Here is a 13,831-nt window from a genome sequence, read left to right as displayed (position 1 = left end):
CTAACTCCTGCTGTAGATTCTCGTCTATTTCTCCCACATCCCAAAAGTCTGAAAATACTGCTCCGGGTTCGGCAACTGCCAAAAGCATTCCATGCAGACACCGTCAACCTGCACAGTAGAAGAACAAGGGGCTTGGGGTCTGCAGCAGCACAGCTCGAGCCCTGTGGTTTGCAAGCAGTGGTGTGACAATGTCCTGCTGTGCCTGGTGGCAGGGTTTGGGTGTAGGGCAAGATGCAGGTGAGGGGTCGAGGTGTTTCAGGTCGAGACAACAGCTATCCCAACCACTGCACCCTACATCCCGGTTCTCCCCTATTACTGCACTCCTGCTTGGAATACCAAAGTTTTGGACTTGGGCCCAAGCGGTCCAGCTTTCCCAGACACTTCTGGGGTGCTTTTTAGAGTGATCAAAGAAGTCTAAAGGTCAAAGTGAGGATTTTTAACCAAGCTCTGTCTCAGTGCTCTGTAAGGACAAGTCAAAGCCACCCAGCTCCTTCCCTGCTGCTCAGAGTCCCCTCATTCAGAGGGATGCAGCTGCCCAAGAAGCCAAGGGAGGAGGCAATCCAAGCCCCAAAGCATCCCACCGTGCTCCTGGTCATCCTACGTCTAGACCAAATATGATTGCTGTAGAGAAAATAAAGCTAGATGTAAGTTGACTGCAAGTCTGCCTCATCACCTTCCGACCCAGCCTCTCACCTCCTTAGGAAATGCATAAAGCCATTGGCAGCTGCCATTAATTGGGACCCCACTAAGCAGCTGAGGGTTATATATACGTAGAAAAGCTGAATCACAAAATTTCCATCCAGAATTCAGCGAAGGATCCCAGAAACTTGAATTTCACTCATTCTCAGTTTGGTAAGAGGTGAGGGCTTCAAAGTATCAAACCTAATGTAATATTTATTATATAAGAATTATTAACCAGGACAAACATCAATATCAAAACATTCACTTGTCAAAACACAGGAGGTGACGGAGGCACCCCGGCAAGTTTTGCCCACCAGGAGCTATTTGCGGGGGTATCTTACCCTGCAGGGAAAGGCCTGAATCGGTCTTGCTGGTTTCCCTACCGTTTTCACTGCTTAAATACAGGCAACGGGGAAGAACTTTGGCGAAGAGTATCTAATTTGCCAACAGAGCTGACAAAATATGAAAAGCTGAGTCCACGGGGCATATGTGAGCAGATAGTTGTGCTTCAGGCAACTTTGTTTTCCAGGACAACTTCAGGACAGCAGTGAATTTCAATTTTACATAATGTGTGATCCTTATTTTCAGGGTAGGTATAAAACTTGTTGTTGTTGTTGTTGTTTTACATTTAAATGTATACCTATGTGTAGAAATAATATGTATATATGCATAATGTACATACTATGATGGGACAGGTCAAGGTACCAAGTTAAAACACAGTGAAATACTGCATAGATTTTTTTCCCAAACAATTTAACTACCGGGTGTTTATTTTTTTCTATAATGTGACAAAAAAAACTTTCCAGTCATTCAGGTTCCTTTGTGTTACAAAAATAAAGATCTGATTTTACAATTAAAACTTTTTTTTTTAATATATTCCTAGTAAACTCCAGTGATAAGCAGGAAAGCTCTGAGCTGTGAGAAAAACAAGCACGTTTTAGTTGGCTAGTTTTGTTTCAGAATGCTTGGAATTTTAAACTACTGTCTTCACCCTGATTTATATTTAGAGAACACAGGATATAAAAACTCTTTGGGTTTTGAATATTTATCAAGAAGAAGATAAATCCTCTGTATCACACTTTAAAGTTATTTTACTGGCTTGAGCAAATGAGACACTATATTGTGTTGTCAAAATTCTTCATTCCACTGCATTAAGTAAAAATATTGTATACTTCATAAATGCCCACAAAATTGCATTTTAAAAGCTATAATAATCTGACTGTGTTGCTCATCATGTGATTTATGCCTAATAACAGTAACAAGTCTTTGCAGCCCCATTCATTGGAGGATAACAAAGCACTGAAAACAGTGATTAAGCCTGTTAGCTGTTGTTCTTTCATCCTTTTATATAGTAGAACAATAGGCAAATTATCTGACCAAAATTATCTGGTTAGTAGTCTGTTACAATCTAATTCGCTATTTAAAAAGTCAACACATAGCAGAAGAGAGATACAGTAGTTACCTGTATCTCAGTAGCAGAAACGACAGATATGTCACTTCTGGTCTGCTAACACGACTCACGTCACTGTCACAACTCAGCCTCTTACGATCTTAATTCATTCTATGGCGTTGTGTACAGCCAATGCCTTTATACAAATGCAGAACTGAAGCAAAGTTGTGTCAAGTCAAAACACGAAACCTGAGGAAAAAAAAAGCGTCTACAGGTCCATCTTTTCTTTCTGACACAGTGCTCTTCGCACAATATTTGACAAACATAAAAGAGTCTCCTGGTGCTCTGGTAAGCAGCAAGGACTTGCTGGAGTAAGGGAAGCTGAACAACGCTGAACACCGCATTTCGGCTTCAGGACCAAAGGAGTTCCCTCCCTCTCAGCACTCTTTATCTCACGCGATGACAAGATTGGACACAAAGTAAATTGCCAGCAAGACCTTTGCTTCCCCTCCCCTGCTCTAAATATTAGAGGATATTGACCTCCAGCCCTGTTTTATTTGAAGGAGTTCTGAATTATTTTCTTGTCATTACGAATCAGATAACATAAATCACACCTAGACACCATGGCAGTTAGTATCCTGCTGCTGCACGGCTAAATCAGATGATGCTGCAAAGGAAAAATTCAACTGAGCCTTATCCAGCACTGACTCATGCATGCTTCCTTCTAGCCGTGTTATGAACTATGCTAATGCACAGAAGCCACAGATGAGGTTGGAGTCCAACTGTCCTAAATGCTTTACAAAACCACAGGAGAAAAAAAAAAAACCAAAACGTAAATGCTCTTTATTGCTTTTAGAATAAAGAGGAAAAACAGCCAAGAAGAGGAGAATTTTCACTTCCCTCACGTTACAGATGGGGAATAGAGAGATCAAGACTAATCAAAATTTCTGAACCTCTTCACAAAGATTTTGCTGGTTTTTGATCACACCCCAAGTCTTTCACCAAGGGAAGGAGCCAGTGTTTAGGCTGGCTCTAAACCCCGATCTCCAGAATCCTATCCCAGGAGCAAAAAACCCCTTGAAATTAAATTATCCTTTCTGCTTCTCTTATACAATAAGCAAATGAACTCAGAAGAGGAATCTCCCTCTGCCTTTCAACAGGCATTCCTGTGTCCTTTACCTGATCAGAGGCTGGTGTAACGCTACCAGTGACGCGTGCACCGTGACGGATATCACTGACAGGTGGAAATAGTCAAACATGACAGGAACATGGTGGTGCAGACCTCTCCGGGGGTGGAAGTGAAGACACAGTGTACGGCTGCTGATCATGGGGATTGCTGGGACATCTCTCAGCCTGGAGGAGAAAGAGGTTTCGCAGGGTTAGTGAAAGCTTGAGTTGTCACAGCCTGTAACACGCTACGGGCAGCAGACTGAGAGACGGCTTGAGGTGAATTTTTATCACTTCCCAGCTTCGTAAGGGTTTACGTAACTGATGAGTATCTTGTGTTGTACTTGCGTCTAGCAGAAATTATAAATATAAATGCAAATATATATATACATATACGTAGAAAAATAAATAATAAACAACAGATGTAGAGATATCTATAAATATACAGTATAAAAGAAAAATAGGTGTGATGCAATTCCAGCTTCCCCTGGTGACTGTCCTTGGTGTCCACCTATGCACCAGTTCTGGGGACATCAAGAACTACGTAGCAGAAGGAAACACATTTAGCAAACTGCTCATCTTATTTGATGAGCAAGAGGCCAAAAAAAAAAAAAAAGAGTAGGTGAAGTAACTGGAGAGAAAGATTCAAGTTGGACAGGCTTCTCCTTGTTCCAGTAAATAAAACCTAAGACTTTAAATTAAAGTTTGATTGTAACTATTCCAGAATAACTTTCCTAGTGTGCAGTCAACCACTTAACACCTGAGTCACCTATAGTGCAGGAGAACGAGATGTGAATCTGGAGCATGCCTAACAACGTCTTCCCAATGCAAATGAAACTCACTTCTAAAGAAGACTTCTTTTACAGTATTAAAGACCCTTCTGAAACCAATTGTTTCTCAGAACTAAGAATGAGATGGTTGAGTATGGTGCATGGTTAATCTCAAGAAGTGTTTCAATGAGATTTGCAGAATATCCTTTTATAAAAATCACTGCTTTTATTATAGTAAATAGGATTAATCATTCAGATGGTAACAGAAATTAAATGTATGTGTTAGAGCACAATTTCATAACTTGAAAGCTTTAGTTCTTTTTATCCTTGGCTAATGTTTGTTTTTTCTCTCTTCTAGACCCATCAGTGTCACAGCTGATGACTGATGGTCCAGTCCCATCTGCCTGAGAGAACAAGTTTTCACTTTTTGTATCTTGAAGAAAAAGGAAACATGTTCTTGAAATTTGTTTAGGTGCCCTATGGATATGAATAAAATCACATGGGGACAGTCTGGGCATGAAACATGGCTCAGATGATTTCTCTGCACCTTCTCCCACCCCCCCATAAATTCTGCTGATGTCATTGGAAGCCTTTTCTGTGATTCAGAGAGGCTGAATAATGTCTGTGATCACACTTTCTGCTATGTCTCAGGAAGGCATGTTACTCCCACATCACCTAAGATTAGGGAATCAAATGCAGTGGGAAGCGATCAAAGTCAATGGGAAGACTTTTTCCTCCTAAAATACAGAGACAGCTTTGGTTCTTATACAAGAAAAGTGCTTAGCATGTTCATACACTCATCTTCAGCCAGAAAATACTTTGTTGTCTCCTGAGATAAATACATTCCTGAACCATAGCCCCTGCTCTCATGGAGGTCAGCGATGATATTCCCTTTGGCTTTAACAGCAGCAGAGATAGAGCAACACTTAACATCTTTGAAAACCTCACACTTAAAGGAGAAAAAATGTTGTTCATTTAAAGAGGAGTATGAGATACACTCTTCAAACACAGAAAGGAGAAACAGAAATACTTCAACACTGATGCAAAGGAAAGAATTATCAAAGCTATCCCTTTTTCCAAAGGGCTCTCACTTCATCAAAGCAATTTCCCAATTGAACAAACCTCTGCATTACCAATTGAGCACTTTAAAACAGCACTTACTGTTGTTCGCTATCAGTAAAGTGCAGGTCCAACTTGAGCTGAAAATCTGCCTCACTCAATGCATCTTCCACCTACAAAAAGAGAAAGGCGTGGTTACCTTTAGAGGTTGGCACCTACAACACTGAAGACAAAGGTGGATGGGTTTGTCTGATAAGAGGAAAGTCAAAAATATGGAGCAACGGCAGCACCCGGCCACAGTGCCAGAAAGGAGCAAATGAGACATCAAGTCAAGGTAATTGCTGAAGGAGTCAGAGGGAACCAGGGCAGTCAGAGGTGTTATGTGCTCCCAGCTGTCCTGTCTTGTCAAAAAAAAATCACTCCAGACAAGAGGAACCAGAGTGTGTAGAGCACTGCTTCTGTTGGATGCATGTTCTTTGCACGCTGAGAGTCAGTGGAGTATTTATGAAGCTGAGCTCCCTCATTCAGCGAGTATTTGCTTGGGTTCTCGTCACCTGAATGAGAACAAAGACTCAGTTTTCTTGGTTGAGAAATAGCCATGAACCCTTCTGGTAACCTGCCTGTAACTGATGCAATGTTCAAAATTTACAGCTTAAAACACACAGCAATGGCTCAAATAATTCTGACAATTTCTGATCTGTGACCATTAGTGGTTTAGTTTCTCAGTGAATCGAGGCTTTTCCTGCCTCCCAGTCACTCTTTCTGGCCTTTGACAGATTTATGGAGGAAGTTTGTCATCGATTCTCATCTAGACCATTTTCTTTGCAAAGGCTTTTGTTGTTTTAAAAGCTTCATTTAACAGAAGTTGAAGTATTCAACTTCTAAGCAGGATTCAGCTTACCAAATACACTGAAGATGTCATGTGTGGTCATAGGCCGACTCACTAGTACCTTCATCTGATAGGTCCCACCATTAAGATTACCCTTCTTTTATTGTCAATAAAATACTTTCATTGGATTTTCTGAAACGGTACGTGAAGGGAGATGTCAGATCGTTACCTTCACCTGGAAAGGACTACATTGGATAACACAACCCAGCTTGGCACATTTAAAGCAACTATAACAAATGGACATAAACAATTTAGAACGAAAGAAGGATGAAGCTGCCCAGCATTTTCTCCTTCACTCCTTTGAAATGTCTTTTCTTCCCCAGCAACGTAGGTTTATCAGAATAAAAAAAAAGGTTTTATTTCTCTCAACCTAAATGGAAGTATGAATAAAAAATCACTCACTTTATTAGCAAAGTAGTCTTTTTTCTGTGATTGTAAACATCCTTTATTGTATAAAAGAGTACAACAGGAGATGCACAGGAATGCAGGTGGAAAAGTGGAGTTGTTCACTGGGGATAGGGTATACAACTACTTTTTACCCAATTTTTGCCACAAAAAGGTGGGATGAGACATTTAGGTTCTGTCTTTTGTCAGTGGAAAGCAACAAGCAGAAGCACACAGTGAGCTGAGCCATCCTGAGATACACATCTGAAAAGGACAAGTGATTTCTGTTGGTGCCTGTCTCTTTCCATTGACAATAGATAGAGCCTAGAGAAATACATTGGTCTAGATACACTTGAATTTTAGATAGCTTCAGTTAGACAAGACGAATTCTGCTTTCTCCAGCTGATTAGCACCTTCTTAACTGCAGACTATACCAAAAAGGCACTGAAGGCAAAGTCAGAGGCATTTCCAAAGGTGAAACTCCATCTACAGTGTGCCTTTTTCTGTTAAAGCAAGAGAATTGAGAGTCAAGAATTGATTGCGCTTTGACAAAACTATCAAAGATGTAAAATTTAAATCCTTCTGAAGTGATATGGTATTCCTTCTGGCAGGACCACAGGCACAGAGGTGTGAGGAGAAAATTCCAGCTTCTGTTTATTGAAAATGTTCTTTCTCTTTTGTGTTTGTCTCAAAACACCTGGAAGTATGTCTTTCAGAAAAAAAAAAAAAAAAGACTACTTTTTTAATGAGTTGTTGTCAATAAAAATCACAGTTGCTGGCAGTTGCAAAGGAAATAATCATTATTGAAGCTACAGTCTGAATTTAAACTAGGAATTCAACTGAAGTATAGTGCTTCAGACAAAGCAAGCCTCATCCTCCAACAGAGGGGATGAAATTTTGGGTCTGTGCCTAATACTGCTGAGCACCTGCAACTGTCACTGAAATCTGAGTCTGTGTTTAAAACAAGTTCAATAGGGAGTGACATCAAAACACCTTGAGGCAATGAGCAGATGTCTGAGAGTCTTGGAGGTATTCATCACCGCATGGGGTCATGCATTAAGGCGCAAGTATAGGATATTTTTAATCCCCAAACTCTATTGAAATCAGACTGCTCAGAATAGTGCAAAAACCTGCATAAAATTACATCACAGTTCTCACTACAGAGTTTACATGCTTTCTTTGTATATTGGAGGTGTAAATATTAAGGCAAGTGAAAATCGGACAGTTGTTCAAAAATCACTGAACTCTTCATGAGAAAAATATCATTAAACGGATTATACATAGGTTGAGATAGAAAAGAATTAGTGCAGTAATTACATGACAGAAGTTACTATACAGCTTTGATACCTGCTGTACTTTCCCGTGGTTTACTTTCACTTATTAGAACCACAGGTGGACAAGATCCTTTATGTGGGGAAAAAATGAAGGGGCCTTTCCATAGCTCATACAGATGGGGAGATGAGGCACTGAAATGTCTATCATTCCTCAGACTCCTGTACGAAATACTATTGTCCTTAAACGAAATATTGGCAGCGTATTTTAGCACTACTGGGATTATTATGGTACTTTCCACAGTTCTCATTTATGAACTGTACAATTTTCCAAAAGTTGGAGAGATTATCAGATATTTATTTTTTTTTTTCCCTGAAGAAAAGCTTTATTATTTCACACCAACATACTTAAGAAATTAGCCAGAAAAATGTCTCTGGAATATAATTAGTGCTTGACTGGCTAAACTAAGCAGTGTCCTCCCAGATACTCAGTGAAGTGCCTTCCAGTGGTTTTTACAAAGTTTTTGACCTTTCAGCTGTGTTAATAGTCAAAATCAAAACTCATGACAGAAAAAAATAAAGATCTGTTTTGTGGAAATACCTTCATACTAAACAAGGAATATTATTTTGTTCTGTAATATTTCATACAACCAAATAAAAGTAAAGGAAATTCAGAATGTCTGAACTTTGGGAAATAGTATTGCATTTTACATGCTGATCTCATCAAAAATAAAATAAGTAAAGACAGTTCTGAATAGAAATTATGAACTTTCTTTGAAATAGTATATGCATTTTGTTCTTTTTTATCCCCCTAAAATCAAGCAAGGCTAAAATTAATTTCGTTATTTCTGATTTGATTAATTCTTCATTGTTTGCATCAGTTTAATATTACTCTGCACTTACTCATTACATCATCTTGTGTCTTGTGGAAAGTAAAGTCTACAAACGCAGTATCCCGTTCTCCAGTGCTGGAGGGTGCCTGCATTTCCCCCAGTGCTCCCTCTTTGGGCCCCATTGCTCATGCAAAAGACCCCTTATTCATCTGTGAGCAAATGTAAATTTCCAGAAGGTGCTTTTTAACATCCGCCTCTCTTGCCAAGGGCTGCACTGATGGGGAAATGCATTTTATTCAACACTGTTTGGAATCTGTACAATAAAAAGTATAAAAAGTAAAAATATTTATACAACAAAAGTGTACGCAAAGCAAAGTATTCCAATTACTGTTGAACTGGCCTTGAATCAACTGTATCATTTCAGTTTTGAATTCTAATTTTTCAGGTTTACATTTACAAATTTGGGTTAGGTTTTAAGAGCTGCAATAATAGTTATAACTGAAGTTTCCAGCATTCTAGTGATGTACTTCCATAATATTTATCCATTTAGCCAGAATGTCAGACTGAATGATCCGGATGTCCCATCTCACTTAAATTTCTCTGGAAAGTATAAAATCTAATATACTGCGATATCCCAGCATGCCTCACACTGTCCTCTCCCTGCTACTAAATTGTCCCTGTATGGAGCCAGCAAGCAGGGAGACAGACAAGTTACCTGTTTTATTGCTCGATGAAAGAGGCAGAGTTCCTTCTTCAATAAGAATGAAAGCAAAAGCTTATGAAAATAAATTAGACTTCTTTGTAACACTAAAGGGTGCCTCAGCCCTGCAATATTGTTTCCTATAATGAATTCAAAGAATGATGCATTCTGGGATAATATAGAAAAAGGCTTCTAATAAACCAGAGAGTTTTAAAGCACAATTTACATGGTGAAAGGTATGTTCAGTGCCAATTCTAGGTGGATAATTGAAGCTTTTTCCATTTAATGCCAGACAAAAAAAAAAGATGTATTTCCATATTTAAGCTTATCTAGGGTTATGCAAGAGAAGGGGGATAAAAGAAAAAAAAAAAAAAAAAAGAAACCAGTAGCAAATTATCTGATCTGGAAACACACAATGGGTTTTGTTGTTTGGGGTTTTTTTTGTATTCAGCCTAACTCACTAACCTATCTCAGCAACAAAACTACCCTAGAACCATGAGGAGAAAGCATACTGCTCGCTTGGTATAATATTTGATAATTCCAGCTCTGACAGAAGAAACTACATGGAGCACGCAAATTCATCATTTTCATTACCCACTCTAACTTCCTTATCTATTTACCATAGAATTACCCAGGTTGGAAAGGACCTTCCAGATCATCGAGTCCAACCATCAACCGAACTCTGACAAAAAACACTAAACCACATCTCTAAGCACTATGTCTACCCGTCTTTTAAACACCTCCAGGGATGGTGCCTCAACCACTTCCCTTGGGCAGCCTGTCCCAATGCTTAATAACTCTTTCATTGTAAAATTTTTCCTAATATCCAGTCTAAACCTCCCCTGGTGCAACTTTAAGCCGTTTCATAACTTCCATTTACAGAAAAAGCAGTGAACAGATCCTTCACCCTCAACCATAAAAACTGACCATGGCACACAATTGGCACAAAAAGGATTTGTATCCATTGTGTGCTAAATAAGTTAAGAAGTTATGAACCGAGATAACATTTAAAGCACTTTACAAATCTCTAGTTTTGCCAATGCCACATTGCAAGGATCACAGCCAATACATGAGATCACATGGCAGAAGTGCAAAATGTTCTCTGAACAATAGTTTTTGGATATAGTTGGTTTCTTCTGAGCATGGTGCCTAGTGAAGTAGCACACTTTGATCTCTCGCATATTTATATGAAATTTGTAAAGTTGTGGAGGGCAAAACATCAAAGCAGAAAAAAAGCGGCTTCGAACCATTAAGCAGAAGTGAATTGCGCAAATCTGCTCAATACACTGAAAGTTTTACAGACCTCTATTTTTTGCATTTTGTTCTTTAGAGTTTCTTCAGCAACTCATCCGGGACCACCAAACCTGTTTACCCTCTTATTCTACACCCCTGAAAATCCAAAGCAACTTCATCAGACAGAGATAATGGAGCTTTCTCTGTGCAAAACTGTCCTGTAAGTACAGAATTGGGCAGCTGTCCTTTTCCCAAGGGACCTTCTATGGAAAGACAAGAGTGAAGCACACAGCTCATCCAGAGTCAGAATGTGGTTTAGCTGTGAGGAATATTGTGGGATTTTTATATTTTTTTTCCCAATTTGTGACATGCACAACTTTCCTGAATATTAATGTAAGAATCATCAGAAAGTATCCCTGCTCAACACAGCAGAAACTGCTATAATTTGAGGGGAGGGACTTTTAATCAGAGATGTTCCACTGAGGAAAGATAACATTAATATTCAATTAAACATGTTGGAACATTTCCCTAACAAATATTGATAAACTTGCATTTAGCAATTTTTCATATAAGCACAAAACAACAATTCTAGGGAGGAATAAATTGATGACTCTATGTTAAAAAAAAACAAACAAAAACACACAAAAAAACCCCAAACCACCAAGGAAAAAGTGGGAGGGAAAGGGAAGTATGTGAAATAAGCTTCAACTAGGTTCTCCAGCTGTTTTAATATAGATCTTTATGTAAGCCATGTATATATCAGTTGAAATCAGACAAAACAGTAATTTTAAATTGCTCAAATATAAAGTTACATAAGGAAGGACAGGTGAGAATCTCTGGCCCCAAGTTGAGCACACAGCATTTGATTCATGCTGGCTAAATAACTAATTTTGATGGCATGCTGATTTTATGAAAACAGCTGATGTCATAGAATCATAGAATAATCTAGGTTGGAAGGGACCCTTAAGATCATCAAGTGCAACCATTAACCTAACACTGCCAAAACCACCACTAAACAATGCCCCTCAGCACCACGTCTACCCATCTTTTAAATACCTCCATGGATGGTGATTCAAGCACTTCCCTGGGCATGTGTCTCTCTACTGATGGAAAGCAAAGGGGTGGGACTTATAGGGAGTTGCTGCCATGTGCTCCTGCAACCAGGAGTGGCAGAAAGGAACTGTAGCAAAAACCAGTCACAAGGAGAGAGGAGGAGAAGATAACAGTAATGGATGGTAGGGGTAAAAGCTGGTCATAACAAGATGCAGAAGATTCCCGGTTTTCTCAGGTGAGGTTGATCTATGTAGATATGTAGAATAAGTGATCTAGTGCACAAATGATAAATTACGGTTGATACACTTGAATTTCTGATATACTGATTTACCAGTATATGTCAACACTTTATTCCACTGGAAAGCCAAGCTGTAGACTACTCTTCATAACAGGCACAGTGCAAGGGTCTATCTGACCTAATGCAGATGCTCATAGTGTCAGCATTTACAAATAAACAAATCACGGCAGGCACCCTTGTCAGCATAGGTAATGATGGGTACAGGGCAGTCGACCACCTTCTAACGCAGATGCTGGTATTTGGTCAGATAAATCATGCCTTTACCTCCGCCATCTACATTGATGAGACCTCTGACAGTGCAGGGACCCCATGACAGCTTCTCAAATGGAGATATCTATGCAATGGACACCTAAAGTTAGGCAAGAGGAATCCCAGCCCTCCTCGTTTTCCTGTGTATCCCAAGAAAACTCACCCTTTCGCCATCCAGCAGCAGGTGCACTCTGAAGTTCATTGATTCATTAAGAATGATTTCTTCGTTTCTGTACAAAATCTGAAATATTCTGCTGTAAACGTTGTTTTCATGAACGCAGGCTGAGCAGAGGCTGGAATCACCTGCACAAAACACAGACAGACTCCTGGTGTGATTTCTGCAGAGAGATTATTTTTTCTCCTACGCTTTCACTTCAGGATTATCTAGGCCAGTTGTATTAGTACCTGTAATGAAACACTTGCGTTCTCAATAATTAATGTTAATGGAGCAGATTGTTATTGTAGGTTGCAGGTTCCCGAACATCGTATTTAAAGAAACTAATTATTGAACTGTAGGCAGGCTGGATTTCAGAATGAGAATAGCTGACCCTGTGACAGTAATTACCCTATCGACTTCATTTCTAATGACAGCTAAAACGTCAAATGTCTTCTAGGCAGGTTTGCTACGCAGCACCATGAAGACTGTGAGTGTTCACCTGTGAAATTTCATCTTTTATCTTCAGTGGGCATCTTTCAGAAGAGGGAGTTTTTTTGTCATTTCTGGTGCTCCCAGAAGTTACTGCCCAGAAGTTATTACCTGGGAGGGGGGACAATGGCCAATATCAGACCTCAAATGTAGAGCCTGGAAGTGCAGAGGCATCTTAAGTTAAAATACAGAAAAATAACAATGTAGCCATTTTTTCAAGTGCCAAAAGTCCTGTGTAATCTTTCAGACCCTTGACCCATGTGAGAGCTGCCAAGTTGGCCCATACAATTGGGACTAATTCCAGGAACTCAAGAACCAAAACCCTAAGCTTCTCACACTGAATTCAGAGAGCCAATAGCTTCATCTGCGTGCTGATGCATCACATCATCACAAATGAAATTCACATAAACTCAGGTGGGATTTGTCTTTCCTAACTTTTAGGTGCTTCCAGTATATGTATTTTGTTGTGGTTCCAATGGAGACCATGGAATTTAAGGCATCATTCACCTAATAAAAAGAAGTGCATGATTTAGATTGAGGCAAATTTTTGCTTGAAGTCCACAGCTTATTGAGTCATTTTTCTTTCACTAACAGGAAAACAGTGTGACTTGCTTATCTGTACAAAGCCACATTGGAGGCAACAACATTTACTACAATGAATTCCTTCTAGAGGAGTCCATGATGCCTGTGTGACTATTTAATTAACAACTGGGCACCAGAGTTAAGTACTTTCAAGTTGCATCTTGGCTATTAATGAGAATCCCCTGCTAATTCCACTTGCATAGTCCCTGAGCAACAACTTCTTGCAAAATTTACTCAGAGCCAGTTTTGTTTCTTTACAGCATTCATTGCTATAGGAGTCTGAGCTTTTGAAATATATTCTTTTAGCAAATGGTATTTTGGAACTCTCATGACAAAACGTGCTTAAAAAAGGTGCACCAGTTTCAGTCCTTCAAAGAGAGATACATCTGTGATCACCATGAAGAAGTCCGGAGGCACATGCTTTTTACAAAGAATAATAGCTTTTGAGAAGGTTCTTCCAGGAATTTGGGCCTTTGCAGAATTGTTTTGAGTCCATGAGCTGTGGTAAGATAAAAGTCTAGGTCAGAAAGTCTTAGGGACTGCTGGTTTTTCAAGAGTCTGAAATCAGGACAGGTCTATTCTGCTGTGCTAAAGCTACTGGTTTGCTTTTCAATGTGAGAATCATA

The 13,831-nt window shown here is 39.4% G+C and overlaps 1 protein-coding gene across 1 annotated transcript in view; it reads right to left on the bottom strand.

The window, feature by feature from the left end:
- Positions 1-13,831, bottom strand: part of FAM135B (family with sequence similarity 135 member B) — a 151,503-nt gene that overhangs the window by 72,776 nt on the left and 64,896 nt on the right. Inside the window, exons 3-5 of the mRNA XM_054191529.1 lie at positions 12,141-12,280; positions 5,170-5,240; positions 3,251-3,424 (exon numbers count right to left, since the gene is read on the bottom strand). Of these exons, the coding sequence (XP_054047504.1) occupies positions 3,251-3,424; positions 5,170-5,240; positions 12,141-12,280 (385 nt within the window). The remainder of the gene's footprint in view (positions 1-3,250; positions 3,425-5,169; positions 5,241-12,140; positions 12,281-13,831) is intronic.

Source organism: Rissa tridactyla, chromosome 2 (assembly GCF_028500815.1).
Source record: "Rissa tridactyla isolate bRisTri1 chromosome 2, bRisTri1.patW.cur.20221130, whole genome shotgun sequence".
Taxonomy (NCBI): Eukaryota; Metazoa; Chordata; class Aves; order Charadriiformes; family Laridae; genus Rissa; species Rissa tridactyla.
The sequence above is the reverse complement of the archived record's forward strand: the minus strand, read 5'-3'. Positions and strand labels throughout refer to the sequence as shown.